The following is a 20,090-nucleotide window of genomic DNA, read 5'->3' as shown; positions in this document are numbered from 1 at the left end:
CACCACCACAACCACAGCCACCACCACAACCACAGCCACCACCACAACCACAGCCACCACCACAACCACAGTCTCCACCACAACCACAGCCACCACCACAACCACAGTCTCCACCACAACCACAGTCTCCACCACAACCACAGCCACCACCACAACCACAGTCTCCTCCACAACCACAGTCTCCACCACAACCACAGCCACCACCATAACCACAGACACCACCACAACCACAGTCTCCTCCACAACCACAGTCTCCTCCACAACCACAGCCACCACCACAACCACAGTCTCCTCCACAACCACAGTCTCCTCCACAACCACAGTCTCCTCCACAACCACCACCACAACCACAGCCACCACCACAACCACAGCCACCACCACAACCACAGCCACCACCACAACCACAGCCACCACCACAACCACCACCACAACCACAGCCACCTCCACAACCACAGTCTCCTCCACAACCACAGCCACCACCACAACCACAGCCACCACCACAACCACAGCCACCACCACAACCACAGCCACCACCACAACCACAGCCACCACCACAACCACCACAATAGCAATAACAACCACAACCAAAAAAGAGCAAGGAAGAAAGGGGAGGTGTGGGTAATTACCTTCCATTACATGTCATCTATATCAGTACCCCCGTGACACCTCACCTGTGTTGGTACCCCTGACGCCCCACCTGTGTTGGTACCCGTGACGCCTCACCTGTGTTGGTACCCCTGATGCCTCACCTGTGTTGGTACCCGTGACGCCTCACCTGTGTTGGTACCCATGACGCCTCACCTGTGTTGGTACCCGTGACGCCTCACCTGTGTTGGTACCCGTGACGCCTCACCTGTGTTGATACCCGTGACGCCTCACCTGTGTTGGTACCCGTGACGCCTCACCTGTGTTGGTACCCGTGACGCCTCACCTGTGTTGGTACCCCTGACGCTCCACCTGTGTTGGTACCCCTGACGCCCCACTTATGTTGGTACCCGTGACGTGCAATATATCCTGTAATAACACAGAAACGTAAACACGGACGAGTCCATATGAGAGACTTCCGCTCCGACTACTGTCACTATCACCACAACTACTACTACTACTACCACCACTACTTCCTCAACTACTACTTCTTTTGTTGTTGCAACTGCTACTTAGTTACTGTATGTTGCAGCATGAGTATGTTGCAGCGTGGGTATGTTGTAGTGAAGGCATGTTGCCATTGAGTCACATCATAGAGGTTATGTCCGCTTCCTTCGCTGTGGTCGAGAGCCATAAAGTTGTCGACCGGTGTGACCCGGTGTGAACAACACCTCCACAACACCGGTGTGACCCGGTGTGGACAACACCGGTATTACCCGGTGTGGACAACACCTCCACAACACCGGTGTGATCCGGTGTGGACAACACCTCCACAACACCAGTGTGACCCGGTGTGGACAACACCTCCACAACACCGGTGTGACCCGGTGTGGACAACACCTCCACAACACCGGTGTGACCCGGTGTGGACAACACCTCCACAACACCGGTGTGACCCGGTGTGGACAACACCTCCACAACACCACAGTGGAGGTGGTCACCACCTTATAACTGGTTATAAGTTATAGGTTATAGGTATATATATATATATATATATATATATATATATATATATATATATATATATATATATATATATATATTATATAGGTTATATAAGAACCTTATAGAGCAGTTGCTACGTTATAGGGGTGACTGAAGTTCCTTTGTTATAGCAGCACGGATATGTTGCGGCGCGGGTATGTTACGGCGCGGGTATGTTGCGGCGCGGGTATGTTGCGGCGCGGGTATGTTGCGGCGCTGGTATGTTGCGGCGCGGGTATGTTGCGGCGCTGGTATGTTGCGGCGCGGGTATGTTACGGCGCGGGTAGGTTGCGGCGCGGGTATGTTGCGGCGCGGGTATGTTGCGGCGCGGGTATGTTACGGCGCGGGTATGTTGCGGCGCTGGTATGTTGCGGCGCGGGTATGTTGCGGGGCTGGTATGTTGCGGCGCGGGTATGTTACGGCGCGGGTAGGTTGCGGCGCGGGTAGGTTGCGGCGCTGGTATGTCGCGGCGCTGGTATGTTGCGGCGCGGATATGTTGCGGCGCGGGTATGTTGCGGCGCGGGTATGTTGCGGCGCGGGTATGTTGCGGCGCGGATATGTTGCGGCGCGGGTATGTTGGAAAATTATTAAATACCAATTTATGTCAATAGCTACGAAGTGTTTACTGCCACGACCAAGTTTTGGCTGCCAACCGGTTGTCTTGACCGAGTTTCCTGATATAACGTGTCCCTCACGCCGTGTTCCTCAGGCCGTGTTCCTCAGGCCGTGTCCGTCACGCCGTGTCCCTCAGGCCGTGTCCCTCATGCCGTGTCCCTCAGGCCGTGTTCCTCACGCCGTGTTCCTCAGGTCCTCAGGTCTGAAGTGACTAGTCTGCCCGTCACTCCAGTCGTCAAAGACAAGAACCTGTGATATACATAACTGGCTTCCCGCTGGGCTGGGCCCTGTTGTGAGGACCCAGCTGTCTTGTGATGACCCAGCTGTGCTGTGAGGACCCAGCTGTCTTGTGATGACCCAGCTGTGCTGTGATGACCCAGCTGTGCTGTGAGGACCCAGCTGTCTTGTGATGACCCAGCTGTGCTGTGAGGACCCAGCTGTCTTGTGAGGACCCAGCTGTGCTGTGAGGACCCAGCTGTGCTGTGAGGACCCAGCTGTGCTGTGAGGACCCAGCTGTCTTGTGAGGACCCAGCTGTGCTGTGAGGACCCAGCTGTGCTGTTAGGACCCAGCTGTGCTGTTAGGACTCAGCTGTGCTGTGAGGACCCAGCTGTGCTGTGAGGACCCAGCTGTGCTGTGAGGACCCAGCTGTGCTGTTAGGACCCAGCTGTGCTGTTAGGACTCAGCTGTGCTGTGAGGACCCAGCTGTGCTGTGAGGACCCAGCTGTGCTGTGAGGACCTAGCCCTGCTGTGAGAACCTAGCCGTGCTGGAAGGTGTGTTAAGCCATATGTCTGACAGACGAGCATATGATCACCACCTCAATGATCCTTGAACAATAGCATATAACTCAGGAAGGAGGATATGGCTAGTAAATAACCAGGCAATGAAACAAGGGGACGGTAATGGGACGGAGTGACTAGGCACCGTACCTTCAGTAATAGACAGGACAACTGCAGCTAATACTCCAGTTGATTTAGGACATTAACATAATTTTATTAATCAGATTAAGACATGCTATTGGAAAATCCTAACAAAAACACAATATATAATTAATTATATATAAACAAGGAACAGGTTTACCTAGATCCCTGGCGGACGTAATATACAAGAACACATTGGAGGAGTGCTCCCCATTTCCGACCAATGCCCCCACACTTCCCTTGATTTTTCCCCCTAAAATTACATAGTCTTTCCCCGTTCTGAGGTCATTGTACTGCCCAGTGAAGGACAAAACCACGCCCTCTCCTCACCTGGCCAATTTCAGGTTTGATTCTCACCTCTAATATTGCAGAGCAATTACTGTAAGCCCCCTGGATGTTGACCAGACCACACACTAGAAGGTGAAGGGATGACGACGTTGTGAATGCAATCTCCATCACAATCGACTTGAGAATGGTCCAGGACGGACCGAAACGTCGTCGTCCCTTCACCTTCTAGTGTGTGGTCTGGTCAACATACTTCAGCCACGTTATTGTGACTCCTCGTCTGCAAGCCTCCTGGATCACTATAGGCCTACATGACCCAGTGCTCCTAATACTTCCAGCCTCCAAGTCACCGAGTTTACTGTTCCCCCTCGGTCAGTGTTCGAACGTTCTGATGATCAAAGAAGGAACGGGCCGGACATCTTGACTATATATTAGACAACAATATGTGACAAATGTCTGCTTGTATACCCCTGACAGTTCCATTGGTCTAGGGTTTTACCCAGACTTTTCCTTGTGACCATTGTAGATCTAAACCAGGATGAAGACAATTTATAACATTTGAGAACACTCTCGTTCCCTTTCAGGACACTGAGCTGTTACATGTTAAGGTTCACTAAAGTTCTATTACTATCACTCTTACTGCTCTTGCTACTTCTCTTTCTGTTCTGCTTCTACTTGTTAAATTTGCATAAAGCTCATTTAGCATTCTTGGATTTCTAAGGTTGACTGTTCTAGGATGTCTAGAGTTGACTATTCCAAGATGTTTAGGGTTAAATGTTCCAGGATATCTAAGGTTGACTGTTTTAGGATATCTAAAGTTGACTGTTCCAGTATTTCTGAGCCTGACTGTCCTAATATATCTAAATTTTAACTGAATATCTAGAGGTTGACTGACCTGTCCACCTCGCTGTGTTTGCACGACGACACCTGTAGCATGAACCACCCTAGACCCAGGACAACACTGTCTACCTCACAGTCTCGACACAAGTGGGACCCGTCCTCACACCTCTCGACACAAGTGGGACCCGTCCTAACACATCTCAACTCTCATAACTTACATCCTCCTTCTAACTTCCGCCACATTATGAAAGTTGAACATTTAGAAGAAACAAGTTATTACCAAAGGGTGAAGTTCGTGTATAGTTGTTACACATTAGCTCCCGAATACCTGCAACATGGCCAAGATTCAACATCAAGCATTTGTCCATTTACGAAACATGTGCATCTTTCCTCAAACATTACAGTTTAGTTTGTATTTGTTAAGCAATTTACGAGCTTGGAAATGTTGCGAGGTCGTTCATGACCCGAGTCATTATTGTCATTGACAACCTCATTTGTCAAGTATTGATACTGTTATTAAAAGATTCCCCCATTTTGCACCCGCAAGATAACGTAAGCTTTTAATGGTTGAAGAATGTTAATCTTCTTGTTTGATAAGCTGTTCACTTGAGACAGTTAAGCAAGTCCCAGCTGTGTCTGGGTACAAGTGACAGGATGAACAACCCAGCGGGTTTTCTTCCTATTGGGGAGTGTTGTACATGCTGCTATGGCGGTGTGTCCACTCACAGGATGAGTGGCGCTGCCCAATATTGTCACTATGGCGGTGTGTCCACTCACAGGATGAGTGGCGCTGCCCAATACTGTCACTATGGCGGTGTGTCCACTCACAGGATGAGTGGCGCTGCCCAATACTGTCACTATGGCGGTGTGTCCACTCACAGGATGAGTGTCGCTGCCCAATACTGTCACTATGGCGGTGTGTCCACTCACAGGATGAGTGGCGCTGCCCAATACTGTCACTATGGCGGTGTGTCCACTCACAGGATGAGTGGCGCTGCCCAATACTGTCACTATGGCGGTGTGTCCACTCACAGGATGAGTGGCGCTGCCCAATACTGTCACTATGGCGGTGTGTCCACTCACGGGATGAGTGGCGCTGCCCAATACTGTCACTATGGCGGTGTGTCCACTCACAAGATGAGTGACGCTGCCCAATACTGTCACTATGGCGGTGTGTCCACTCACAAGATGAGTGACGCTGCCCAATACTGTCACTATGGCGGTGTGTCCACTCACAAGATGAGTGACGCTGCCCAATACTGTCACTATGGCGGTGTGTCCACTCACAAGATGAGTGACGCTGCCCAATAAACTCGCCCCTCTGGGCAAAATTTAAAAAAAAAATTAAACCTCGTAGCGCGTACGAGCTCGTAAACTGCTTAATAAATGGAAACTCAGCCGCCATTATTTAAGAAAGATGAACACCTTTCGTAAGCGAACAACGTAAGTGTTAGTCGAATCCTGGCCCAGGGTGTGCTAAGGTAACTGGCCCAGGGTGTGCTAAGGTAACTGGCCCAGGGTGTGCTAAGGTAACTGGCCCAGGGTGTGCTAAGGTAACTGGCCAAGGGTGTGCTAAGGTAACTGACCCAGGGTGTGCTAAGGTTGGATAGTTTCTTCAGGGAGAGTTGTCCTGGAGATAGGACTGTCTCCAAGGCTAGAGTGATCCCCAACGTCAGGGTGTGGTCCCCAAAGATAGGGTGGCCCCAAAGATAGGGTCGCCCCAAAGATAGGGTCGCCCCAAAGATAGAGTGTGGTCCCCAAGGCAAAGGAGATCAGTAAAGATCAGGTTAAACCCAAAGATAGCGTGATTTACAGAGATAAGTTGGTCCCTAAAGATGGGGTAACATTCTACAAGATAGTGTGATCCCTCAAAACTAAATAGTTCCTATAACGGTCCTCTCTATAGACAGAGGCAAAAACCCGAGCGATTAGCTTAAACAGGATGTCCTATTCCGTTGGCGTTCCTGGGAACCCATTCCGTAGCTTCCCCCCCCCCATGCAACAGGCGGGAGCTCCCAAGTAGGGTGACAGGACCGCCTCTCCCCCGTGCCCCCCCACACACACAACTCCGGGGGCGTCCGTTTACGCAAAGGCTTCCACGCCTCCGTGAGTCGACCCGGGTATATAAGCGGACGGCAGCAAATCTACCGGCAGAGTTCACTCGGCGCCGTCAGAGGCAACACGCGCGCTTGTACAGTGCCTTCCTCTTACCGCAGCTCCTTCCTCCTGTCGCTTGAAACCCGTTGAACTTGAGTGAAGGCTTTCAGAAAACAGATAAACTGAACTAAGAAACAGTGCGTGAGCTTGTGACGAATATTTTTTTTAAGTACGGATTGGGTGCTACTGCGGCTCGACTTCAGATGGTGAAGATGGAGACGGCGGCTGATCACGGAGACAAGGGTGAGTGTTGGTGCTTGGAGGCCCCCTGCTGTCATGCTGACTGTACCAGCTGATGCTGACTGTAGCAGCTGATGCTGACTGTAGCAGCTGATGCTGACTGTAGCAGCTGATGCTGACTGTACCAGCTGATGCTGACTGTCGCAGCTGATGCTGACTGTACCAGCTGATGCTGACTGTAGCAGCTGATGCTGACTGTCACAGCTGATGCTGACTGTAGCAGCTGATGCTGACTGTAGCAGCTGATGCTGACTGTAGCAGCTGATGCTGACTGTCACAGCTGATGCTGACTGTAGCAGCTGATGCTGACTGTCACAGCTGATGCTGACTGTACCAGCTGATGCTGACTGTACCAGCTGATGCTGACTGTAGCAGCTGATGCTGACTGTACCAGCTGATGCTGACTGTTGCAGCTGATGCTGACTGTCGCAGCTGATGCTGACTGTAGCAGCTGATGCTGACTGTAGCAGCTGATGCTGACTGTCGCAGCTGATGCTGACAGTTGCTGACAGTGGAAACTATTACTGAACGTTTGGGCACGTTTCCTTCCATACAAGTCACCTAGTAGTTGAGAGGTGCCCAGGAGTTAGTAAGCTGTTGTGGGTTGCATGGTGGGGTCGTAGAGAGACCTTAGTATGCATAGCAGGCCTCCTGATGGCCCCGTCACATGTAAGCTCTCCCCACCTTATAGGCTCAAGACTAGTCAGAACCAGAAATCATCTAGCACTTAAGTGTCTCCTTACGAAACCTTTACATCTTTCCTATATCACAGCAACTAAGTTTGCATCTTTGACAGTTTACAGGTTCTGAAGCGCTACGTTGTAAAGCTTCAAAAACCTCATAAATTTTAATAAATGCGGACTAAGCCGCTATAACTAAGGAAAGATTTACAGGTTTCGTATGTAGACACGTAAATATTTGATGAAACCTGCCCCAGGATTCCAATGGTCATTCAGCTGAAAATTTACAGTTCTTGTGAACGAATTGACTAATTTTTGTGTGTGTGTGAAGTTAGACGGATAGTTGTTAGTTATAGTACCGTAGTTAGTTACAGGGTGGTCTTATAGCAGAGTGGTCTAGGTCCTCCGCTCACACCCGGGGACCCAGGTGTGTTTAACAGTTAAACAGATACCCGGGAGTTAGGCAACTGTTGTGGATTGCATCCTCGGGAAGGTCAGTATTTGGCCTAGGTAGTGGGGGGGGGGGGGACTTCGATAATCCTCACAGGCTCTTCGTGAAAAGTACACACACCAGTGTGTGTGTGTGTGTGTGTGTGTGTGTAATCACTTAGGTAATTACAAACACACCACGCACGCACACACACACACACACACACACACACACACACACACACACACACACACACACACACGCACTTCCTTTCAATAATGAGGTGTAGCCTAGCATTCAATCGCTTCCCCCCCCCCCTAATCCCTACCCTCCCTACATTACACAACTCTACATAGTTTATGCATTGCCTTATCGTGTGCTACCCTATAGGCCTATTGTAAGACTGATTTAGTCAGTCACTATAAACCTAATATAAGGAAAGATTTAGAGGGCCGATGTAGGCCTATTAAAAGAAATAAAGAAATATCTTGTGGGCTGGTATAGCCATACTGTAAGACAGATTTAGTCAACCACTCAGACTACCATTTACATGTCCAGTCAGCCACTCAGTCTCTCAGTTATCCAGGGAATCTTTATCAATAATGTAACAACGGAAGGTTGAGGAAAGTAGAAAGTGGTCATTAGGATGTAGAGAAACACAGGAGTAGTCATAATAATACAGCCTAACTAGCGTACCGCTATAGGTGTTTTCTCAAACCTTTTCGTACAAGCCAAGCAATAGTACTCGTAGACTATCTACAAATAAGTCTACTCCCTTTTTGGAGTAGATAAAACTATCACATAAATGTGATAGCTTTATATCAGAATTACTTTATTTTACATTCAAAAGTAAGTTTATTAATTCAGCCAGCCGTAAGTTTCTCTTGAATACGTTGAATCTGATATGAAAAGTTGAGTTTATTTCCAAAGTAAGGAGACAGGCAAGAATCCCATCAAACACACAAGGTAGCCACAACGTTAGTTTTACGGTGTTAAAACGATGCGCGTGCTGGGAAGGTGAGAGGATGACAGCACACAGTCTCAGCACACATACACAGCCGTAAGTCGCACGTAGTACATGGCCTTGAGGCCAGGGAGGATCACGCCACGGATGGGAGTTCACAGAGAGAGTTAACTACAGCAAACATGTCCCCGCGATAGTGAGCGTCGCGAGCTAAGTGCGGAATATGGTAGAAGACAGTGATTGTGAAAATAGCCGTGAGAGCAGAGAAGATGAGAGAGAAGAGAGGACCAGCCCCCACCACCTCCCTTTTTTCACCTCCAGCACACACACACACACACGTCCGCTTAGTGACTGATCCCTGGATGCATACAAAAGACATAATGAAGGTTGTCTTTCCCAGAGGGTTAGAGGCCCCCGAAGGTCAGAGAGGCCCAAGAGGGTCAGAGGGGGCTCAGGGGGTCAGGGGGGGCCCCCGAGGGTCAAGGGGGGGCCCCAGTTGAGACATGGTCAACATCTTTGCTACAACCACAAACAGTCTGTCACTTCATCAACATTCAATCTACAAATTTTTCAGCTATCAGACATACTGTAGCTAAGTTCTTCCCCCAACACAGAAGCTGTCTTGCCTCCATCTTTAAGTGTATAACATGTGTGGTTGGTCCCACACCTGCTCTACCACGGTGCCCCATGTGTGGTTGGTCCCACACCTGCTCTACCACAGTGCCCCATGTGTGGATGGTCCCACACCTGCCCCATCAGGGCGTCCTTCACCGTGGCGCGAGGGTTGGTATTCCCAACGCACCACCGACGCACACAGCCAGCCAGCACCCTTGGGTTTCTCCCTTTATACAAGTTGTCCATGTGCTTCACCGCTCTTTATCATTTGATCCTCGAATCTCTCGACATATATTTTTCCTACTCATGGAAGGCTATATAGGTTTATACACTACACGACCACACACAGACACATACCTACATATTAATAGCTAGGAGGTGGGGCCCAGATCCCACTTATAATAGGCGCAGAGAGGTAACCTACGCACACCTCACAAACATGACACTTCTGAAGGTTTTACTGGAAGAATTACTTAGGTAAATGAAACCATGAATGCTCAGCAAGTGGCCTTGATGCTTTGGTGCCTGGACGACTAAGAGGGTTCTGGGGGCCATGATGGGATCTAGGGTGGGGGGGGGGCAGTCCTAAGGGGTAATGGAGACCAAAGGCATGTTAGGAGAGAAGGAGAGAGAGAGAGAGAGGGTCATTGGCCTCGAAGGATTACCCTTAGTAATAATAATGATTTCTTATTAAAATTAGAAACATTAGGCTACACATTCTTGATATTATGCAATTTGTACTTTAAAGTTGAAATTGAAATGACTATTTTAGCTATATACTGAAATTGTTATAATGTTAATGGAGTGAGGCACTGGTATAGCGGAATACACTAGCACACATGCGCGTAACACAACTAGGGAGGGGGAGATGGAGCATATTATGAGACACCAACTGGCAGCTGAACTCCCCAGCTGGCTTCTGAGCTCACCAGCTGGCTTCTGAGCTCACCAGCTGAGGGAGAGGTGGATCACATGTAACCCTCTGCAGCGTGTTTGTGGCCCCCTACACTATAACATTTCACGCCAACACTAATGTATCATCCAATGTTTCTCTATTAAATATATATATATATATATATATATATATATATATATATATATATATATATATATATATATATATATATATATATATATATATATATATATATATATATATATATATAATTGTGTACTACACCCCTCCCCCTTGATGCCGATCTTGCATGTTTGAACATCGTAAGATTTGTTAATGAACAAGAGAATGGTAGAGTAAATTATAACATTTTCATACTCTCTTCAGCAAAGAATTACATTTGTATTTTTTTAAACATGTATATTTGTTTAGGTGATATTTTATATTTCATATAAAAAAATTATAAATAAACTTACTTGGCAAATAAGTTAATTGACGCAATGTTTACAAAATTAGAATACCAGAACATGTGAAACTGCAGAAGGTCTAGATAGTGCCCTACACGAGGCAGCTTCTGTTGAAATCAAACCACATTCATTGATATTTAGGTCAAAACCTACATGTTATACAATCCAGCGACCCCAATGTGTATTATGTTACCTAATAATTCCTTCTTGAAATCTATAATCCTATTACCAAACCCGTATTTACCAATCTTTTGTTTACATCTAAACTGACCCTGGTGTGTATGCGCTGTTCCGTGTTGTAGAGTGTAACAAGGTTTTCCTTCTGCAGGAGGTGGACGTGTGCTGGTGGGCGTCGCTGGAGTGTTCTTGGCAGCCTCCTTCCTCTTCATGCGCGGCCCAACCCAAGACACTGTTCCTGTCACGCCAGTACCAGCCCCTCTTGGTGAGTCTCATCATCCACGGTGGTGTTGGCACGCCAGTCTCCCTCGTCTTGATATTCCAGGCACTGTGATGGTGGCACTCTTGGAACCTGCTAATACCACGCCTGGAACAGAAATATATTTAAATAATAAATTTGTCTTCAAAATCAAATACTCATAACAATAAAATGGTATAAAATAATATACAATTAAAAATGTAAACAAATATCAATATATTTAGAAAAAAAAGGGCAATAGAGCAGAAAATGTAGATGAACTTTGCAAGGGGCTACTGATGTTTACCGTTGAGTATAACCATATTCTCTCAACTCCTCCCTGGCAGAATATGACCCGTGCTGCTCGTACCCCTGCCAGAACCTGGGTGTGTGTCTCACCCTCCCGGCCCACAACTACACCTGTGACTGTACCGGCACTGAACACTATGGCTCGCACTGTGAGATACGTAAGTTATACAAGAAATTCATATGTTTCAATACCTGCTTGAAATAGTTTTAATCCAAGCGCAATGATATATTCTGTGCGAGTGTGAACATTGGATACTAGGCTACCATTCCTATAATAATATATTTCGCCAGAATTTTTGTACATTGGTTTTAATGTAAAGATGATCAGGCTAACCTAATCTCACTTCCTTGTCTCCCAACAGCGACGTGGCGGGCCTGGTTGAAGAAGACTCTGAAGCCTGACCCAGAGACCGTTCACAACCTCATCACCTCCAAGAGCCTCTTATGGGGCATCCTCAACAGGATCCCATTCATTCATAAGCAACTCATGACCTACGTCTACACCTGTAAGTTGCTCTTCTATTTCAATGTATTTTAGAACGAACTGATTATCTGTACCTTCATACAGAAGACACTCTTCTTACCTCTTGTCATATATGGAGTTTGTGATGGGGTGCCCTTTTGCGGTAGACTCTATAAGATTGTCGATAACTGACCTACGCCTCTTGCAGCTCGCGGGGACCTGGTAGACTCACCGCCCACCTACGAGAGCGAGCACACCTACATCACCCTCAATGCTTATTTCAACGAGAGCTACTATGGTCGCGCCCTTCCTCCTGTCCCTACACACTGCCCAACTCCTTTTGGTGTCAAAGGTAAGGAGAATTTTTGTCTCTAGTATATATATATATATATATATGTCAAATACATTTACCACCACACTTGATAATTCAAGCTCATAGCGACTGATGCCGTTATATGTATGATGTACAACTTCCTCACGTTGATCACTTCCTCAGGACCTAAGGAATATCCCGACGTAGACGAGTTGATCAAGAAGGTGTTCATGAGGCGGGAGTTCATACCTGAGCCTCACGACACCAACGTCCTCTTCCAGTACTACGCTCAGCACTTCACGCACCAGTTCTTCAGGACAGACTACAAAAAGGGACCTCACCTTACCAAGGGATCTGGAGGTGTAAGTAATCATTATCACAATTTGTGTCAATGCTTTATTTATAAACATGCGACTGGTAAATATTCTTGTAAGATTCCAGGGGAAAAAAGTCTTGACCATTTCTTGCATTTCTTTTGACCAAAAATCTTGATTAACATTTTCTCCTCAAGAGTTGTTATGATTGTATGTAAAAATTTGATTTCAAAGTGCATAGTTGTTCAACACATTATTTGTTCTGCTACTCAGGTTGACGTGTCTAACATCTATGGGCTGACGGAGCAGGACCGCCAGGCGCTCAGGTCCGGTGTCAATGGCAGGCTTCGCACACAGGTTGGTAGCCCTGATCTTCTCCTCTATGTAATGAAATATAACACAAAAGAAACATATTATTCTAAGTCAAAACTATGAGCGAAACTTTTGAGAATTCTTTAACAAAATAAAATTAAAATAAATCATGCTAGAGATATGCAGAACAGTTTTGAAATTATATAAAATATATCTGACCATGTTTTTTTTAAATCTGTTTAGGATGAATGTTTATTAAACTGATTTTTGTCATGTTCAGATAATAAACGGAGAGGAGTTCCCGCCTTACCTGAAGGACGTTCCCGGCATCACCATGGACTATCCTCCCAATGTACCCATCCCAGAGGAGGCTAAATTCGCCCTTGGACACCCATTCTATGCCCTCCTACCCGGACTCTTCGTAAGTATTCATCTTGTCATAATGTAAAGTATTTAGAGTAACTGATGTAAAATTTGTGTTTGGTCATCCTGTACGTCAGTGGCCATATGCTTAGGTGAAAAAGACTCATTTAAAAGAAAGGTTGAATTTATACATATATTGAAATCGACACTGTTGTCATGTTTTGTTTTTTTCCCGCCTCCAGGCATATGCAACCATCTGGGTTCGTGAGCACAATCGGGTGTGTGGAGAACTCCTCAAACTTCATCCAGATTGGGATGACGAACGCCTCTACCAAACTTCTCGTCTTATTATCATTGGTAAGCTTCTTCACAAGCAATTGTTTTATCTAATATACTTCTTGCCTGCTTATGTATATATATATATATTTATTATCTGGTTATGAAATAATATTGAAGCGTGCCTCTTAAGAGTGTCACACGAACATTTTGTAAGAAGACTGTTGTTTGGTGTCAAGCTGCCAGGCGCTCTCATTGTTATAAATAACAAAGGACCTGTCTGTGTCCCCGTGCCATGTACTGTACTTTACCCTGCGTCTTCCTGTGTCTCAGGTGAGGTAATAAAGATCACCATTGAGGATTACGTCCAGCACCTCAGCCAGTACAACTTGCGTCTGAGCTTCGAGCCGGAACTGACCCATGGCACCAACTTCCAGTACCATAACCGCATCCACGCCGAGTTCAACCACTTGTACCACTGGCACCCACTGATCCCCGACACGCTGCAGGTGGGTACTGCTGACACACTCGGGAAACATACTCAGGCTTTGACGGGAACTGAGCTACTCTGAAAAAATTTGGCTTTATTAGTTTGCTAAACCTTACATGATTATCGTTTTAAATTGGTAGATGGATCACTAGGAGTTTAGGAGTTTTGTTTAATTAATACCGATACACAAGTGTTTAAATCTAATTTAATTTAAATGATATTATAAATTACACACACACACACATATATTTATATATATATATATATATATATATATATATATATATATATATATATATATATATATATATATATATATATATATATTCATATTATTATGAGCTTTAGTTAGATTATAGTATTGTTTGTCTAACATGGTATTGATATATCGATCAGGTGAACGGAACAGACTACGCCATCATGGACATGGCGTACTCGACGGCCCCGGTATTCAAGCACGGCCTGGACGCCTTCATCCACGGCATGATCACCACCCGAGCAGGAGCGGTGAGTCACTCATACACATCCTCTCATGAATCATTTAGAAAACAACTGAAATTCGTAATTACGAGTCGGAATAATGATAGAAATTTTTAGACATCTGTATAGTTAGAAGATAATATGGATTAACTTGGTATTGTGATTTGCCTTTTATGCAATAAATATTTTTATTGTATTTTTCCCCCTGCAGCTGACAACAAGGAATCACGCTCATGTGCTGTACCCAGTCCTGAAGAAGGTTATAGAAAATGGTCGAGAGCTGCGGTTCCAGGGACTTAACGCCTACAGGAAGAGGTTTGAGATGAAGCCTTTCACTAGTTTCCAGGAACTGACTGGAGATACCGAGCTGGCTGCGATCCTGGAGGAGATGTACGTGGACATTGATGCAGTAGAATATTATATCGGTGAGTTCTCAAAGGTTATCATTATTCAAACATACGAGCAAATAATGGTATATAACATTTATGAGACATAGCTTGTACCTCATTTTGGAAATAATACAAATAGGACATTTACTTCTGAAACTGGCGACATATACACTGGTTTTTAAAGCCTTCGGACACTTACTAACTGCGTTCTCTATTTTCAGGTCTACTAGCAGAGCGCCCCGGACCCTCAGTGACGCCCCTGACCATGGTGAACATGGGTGGACCCTGGAGTGTGAAGGGCCTCCTGGCCAACCCCATCTGCTCTCCACGGTACTGGAAACCCTCAACCTTCGGCGGCGAGGAAGGCTTCAACATCATCAAGACGGCCACCTTGGAGAAACTCTTCTGCCTCAACATGCAGACTGGCTGCAAGCACATCGGCTTCACAGTTCCAGCCGGCACACCTTAGCATATTACAATTAATTAGGAATTAACAAATTATCTGGATTATTTCTACAAGTCATTCCCAAAGTAAACAGTTCCTTATTGTATGGTTAAGGTGTTGAGTTGAGGAAGAAAGACGTGAGCTCCCAAGTTAATTTATATTTGAATAAGTGAGTGCTTACCTCAGTGATAGCTGAAGCACAAGACTGTGGCTGAACCATTGTCGTTGCCAGTGTCTAATGACTCAGTCTAATTGTAATATTGAACACGGCAGGCACCCCTCCCCCGCCCTCCCTCCCTCCGTGACAAGAGGCCAAGTTCTTTAAAACAAATTAGGTTATATAATGTCCCCCCCCCCCCAGCCTTCTTCAGTAATGTCAGCCACTCCCCAGGTTACTGCCTCACTGACGTCGTCTCAGACTTAAGTTATTTGCTGTGTATACGAGTGTAAATAGCTGTAAGGTCGTGTGTATGGTGTTATTTATACTGAACTGCTGCTAGTCACCAGTTACCGTGATGAATGTGGGACCAGGCACCGTCAACTAGTTCAAGAGGCAGGCGGGCCAGCTCTGCCTCCTCCCTGCCTCTATCTGTGAAGAGTTCAAGTGGCAGGCGGGCCAGCTCTGCCTCCTCCCTGCCTCTATCTGTGAAGAGTTCAAGAGGCAGGCGGGCCAGCTCTGCTTCCTCCCTGCCTCTATCTGTGAAGAGTTCAAGTGGCAGGCGGGCCAGCTCTGCTTCCTCCCTGCCTCTATCTGTGAAGAGTTCAAGTGGCAGGTTTGTTAGCCCTGCCTCTTGCCAATGAAGAAATCAAGAGGCATGTGGTTCTAGCTCTGCCTCTATAAAGTCCATGAAAGTTGCGCGAGTTTCTGTACATATTTGTGTACGTGTCAAGAGTATGTATTTTTGTAAATTTTATAAATATTCTTTTTAGGTGTACATATCGTGATCTCATGTAAAGCAGGAAACAACTTTTTCATATTGAAATAAATAATATTAACAAATAAATTATTTTAATTGTCACTGTTGGGTTGGGGTAGTTATTGGTTATTGACAATCCCCAAATTTTCTCCCAAAAGAACACATTACCTGAATAATATCAGTAGCATCTCTCAAACTGACCGTCCTTCGTGTAACCTTCAGAAACCTGGACAAGTGAGCCTTTCTGGCCTGATACAACAGTCACGGGTTGCAACCCTCACCTGACAAAGGACAAGTTAAAACTTGAAAAGATCCAAATATATGCATCAAGGTTACCTCCTGAGCTGATTGGCTTGAGCTATGAGGAACGACTAAGGAAACTGGACTTCACCACTGGAGAAGAGGAAGAATATATATATATATATTTTTTTTATTTATATATACAAGAGTTCTTACATTCTTGTAAAGCAACTAGCAAGTATAGCGTTTCGTGCAGGTCCTTAATCCTAATTTTTCTCAGGAATACGACCCGCCAAATCGTTTAACAACCAGGTACCCATTCACTGCTGGGTGAACAGAGGCTTCAGTTAAAGATTGGCGCCCAGTCACTCCTTCCCGGCCAGGATACTAACCAAAGCCAAAGTGCTCGCAGAGCGCCTGGCGAGTGCTTTACCATAGCGCCACGGGGACCGCAATATGCAAGACATGATAACAGCATTTGAGATTCCGAGGAGAATCATTCAAATGGACGAAGATAGGCTCAGCAGAACGAGTAAACATTGATGGAAACCAGGGACTGAAATGAGTCACAGAGACGTCAGAAAACATTTCTTCGACGTTAAAGCCGTGATTAAATGGAATGCTTCAGACGAAGACGTTGACGAAGTCAACTCGGTGGTAAATGTAAGAAAATTTCAGAACCTGAGACATTGCAATGAATTACGAACGTTCAGAAAGGGAGGGGGGGGGAGTGTTAGGAGCCGAGCTCTTCCTTGCAAGCACATGTCGATAACTAGATGAGTACATCTAGGTAACCAGGTGAGTACATCTAGGTAACCAGGTGAGTACATCTAAGTAACCAGGTGAATTTATAAAACCTCCACCCCCCCCCCTTTAAACATACAGCTAAAACCAATGAAGTTCCAATACAGAAAATAGGAAGAGAATGCCAGTGTCGATAACTTGCATACCATGCAAGGTGATGGATAAGATTGTAAGAAAGAAACAAAGAGAACATAGATGTGATGGTAAGTCTTGCCTCACCATTGAGGTGGTGCTCCTCCTGGCACCACCTCAATTCTATAGCTTGGAATTTGATCCTTTTACCCTTGGCACCAGTTTCCTTCCCCTGGACATCACCGTTCTCATAATGACATCTCACACTTTGTCTTCTTTACACAACTTTTCTCCAATTGCCTCCATATTTCTTAATTCTTGGCATCATCTTCCTTTATATTTGGCACCGCCTAACTGCTACGTTTGTAGGAAAGCGGTGTCACATTCCCTTGACACCACCACCGTCGTTTGCAACATTGCACAGCTTCTGGAGAGGTCGTCAACTCTCGTCCTGCAAATCAACATGACTTCCAAGACAAGCGCTCCAGTATACTGACTGGTGCTCCTCTGGCACAGCGTCACCCGAGACGCTCACGCAACATCTGTTTGCTATAACTGCACTACGCACATAGCCACTCATCTGATTAATTTTAATTAGTCGCCATCTTTTTTCTCCTGCCATCCCGTTCCTCAGGGTGTGCTCGTCCAAGCTGCCGCCGATCCACAAAGACATTAGTCAATATACACACAGAAATCACAATAACATTTGTACATTAGTCAATTTTAACGTATCTAAAAATGGTATTTTATAGAAAATAAATTATAATTATTGTATATAATAATTTTTGTATAGTTAGGCCTGTTATAGGTTAAGTTAAGTGTTCTGGTTGTGGTAGTAAATACTTATGTTTGCAGTATGTGGGTGATACATTTAGTGAGGTGCGATTTAACGCAGAAAGATAGCACTGTTGGAGAAAAGTTCGTACGTAGTTAGCTACCAATCATGTGAAAATTTTGTTTATTCATAAATTAGGAGTTCGGCGGCTGGGTTAGCGAGCATTTGGTTATCGGTTCCTACTGTTACTTTATCATGATAAACGTGTACAGCTGTGTTTGTTTATCATGCAGCCTCACTGCTGCCGGGCTGACTCGCGCTGCCAGGCCTCGCGTCACCCGTGTCGCTACTTCACACCATCTTTTGTAATTTGTATTATTATTATTATTAACATACTTAGATACTTGGTCATTTATTCAGCTTTCTTAGACTATTTGAAGGGTTACACAGTGCGTGTTATGAACTACTTATGTGATTAGTATACCCTGGTGTACACTACCCTGGTGTACACTACCCTGGTGTACACTACCCTGGGGTACACTACCCTGGTGTACACTACCCTGGTGTACACTACCCTGGTGTACACTACCCTGGTGTACACTACCCTGGTGTACTCTACCCTACCTACCCTCGTATGGGCCAATAGGCTTCTTCAGTTACCTTCTTTCTTATAATTCCTTTCCTCCACTTATTCTTGGAGGTCAGGTGATCTGCCCAGGCGGATATAAAGGTCTGATCAGCAATCTTATCTTCATTCTACTTTGCTCTGATGAAGGCGAATTAGCCGAAAACGCGTTAAGCATTTTCTATTTTTCACATGTGGTTATTCTGCATATATATATATATATATATATATATATATATATATATATATATATATATATATATATATATATATATATATATATATATATATTAGGGGCAGTGTATTATTACGTGGTATGTATCAGAGGCAGTAGATGCTTCCAGATCCAGTTATATATTCCAGTTCCTGTGGAGAGGTCCTAAGATCGTCATATATACCACGGGAGGTGGACAGCTCCAAGCCTCGTTGTATATACCAGGGGGTGGAGGATGCTCCTAGTTGCCCTCACCTTTTGTACCAGTTAGGCGAGTAAATTTCACTTGTGGTGTCCGGGAGGTGAGAGACGCGTTCAGTAAAGTCGGTCGACCATAAAGGTTGGTTATAGTAGTTGGTCGGGTGGTTACGCACACAAAGAGCCGCAGCTCAAGCCCCTCAAGCACAACTAGGTGAGTACACACACATACGCGACCCATATCATCTTAGAGGTGGTTGTGGGTGGGGAGGGGGGGGGGTGACTGGGACCAATCTTTTGATGTTTGCCTCTGGTCACCTAGCAGCCAATGCGGATCTGGTCGTAAATTGATTGACTAGTCGTAGTTCAGGTAAAATCTTGTAGGATTAGGCTTTAAATCTCTAAGTCTGCTAACATGAGACAGAAAAGAGAAACAGGCGAGTGTGTTGCCACTGGATGGCAATGTCAACGAAACAATGAAAACAAACAATGAAACAATGTCACTGGAGATTGCAGTACCTTTGATCAGATATATCACCTTGGTCTACTTGCGAAGCTTTAAGCATTAGGTATCTCAGCTCCATCTTACAGCTATTAAGACACTACCTCAAGAACGGACTTGACGTGTGGTCCCCGGGAAGCTAAATTTAAAAGTCACTAAATTAAAGTTAGTGTACCACTGGGAAGTATGTTTGGCCTTTTGTTTTGAAATGTCTACTTTAACAGTCTACTGCGCCTCATTCCTCAACATCTAGCCTAGGCAGATAACTGTTCTCTAACCTTTATATGTGCAAGACAAGAAATGCCGATTGCTACGAGGATCATTAATTACACGTTGAGGCACTTTCTTCCTGGGGTCGACGGTGGCAGGTTACCTTTACGGCACAGAGCACACAGACTATCATCATAACTAGAGTGCATCACTTTGAACCTGAGAAAG

The 20,090-nt window shown here is 45.6% G+C and overlaps 1 protein-coding gene across 1 annotated transcript; it reads left to right on the top strand.

The window, feature by feature from the left end:
* The first annotated feature begins 6,437 nt into the window (after positions 1-6,437).
* On the top strand, positions 6,438-16,309 carry LOC123764014 (prostaglandin G/H synthase 2). Its single transcript, XM_045751463.2, has 13 exons — positions 6,438-6,688; positions 11,065-11,178; positions 11,499-11,618; positions 11,823-11,966; positions 12,132-12,275; positions 12,420-12,598; positions 12,824-12,907; positions 13,143-13,283; positions 13,468-13,582; positions 13,835-14,010; positions 14,388-14,498; positions 14,683-14,896; positions 15,082-16,309. The coding sequence occupies exons 1-13, from the start codon at positions 6,649-6,651 to the stop codon at positions 15,327-15,329; spliced, it is 1,830 nt and encodes a 609-aa protein (XP_045607419.1). The 5' UTR covers positions 6,438-6,648; the 3' UTR covers positions 15,330-16,309.
* Positions 16,310-20,090: the final 3,781 nt, after the last annotated feature.

The sequence above is a fragment of the Procambarus clarkii genome, chromosome 23 (genome assembly GCF_040958095.1).
Source record: "Procambarus clarkii isolate CNS0578487 chromosome 23, FALCON_Pclarkii_2.0, whole genome shotgun sequence".
NCBI classification, from domain to species: Eukaryota; Metazoa; Arthropoda; class Malacostraca; order Decapoda; family Cambaridae; genus Procambarus; species Procambarus clarkii.
This window is presented reverse-complemented; position numbering and strand designations above follow the sequence as displayed.

Bases quoted from the DNA above. Each gene is read 5' to 3' on its own strand.
- LOC123764014 (XM_045751463.2), top strand. From the start codon at position 6,649: ATGGTGAAGATGGAGACGGCGGCTGATCACGGAGACAAGG. The intron at 12,599-12,823 runs GTAAGTAATCAT...TCTGCTACTCAG, and splicing joins TTACCAAGGGATCTGGAGGT to GTTGACGTGTCTAACATCTA. The intron at 13,284-13,467 runs GTAAGTATTCAT...TCCCGCCTCCAG, and splicing joins CCCTCCTACCCGGACTCTTC to GCATATGCAACCATCTGGGT.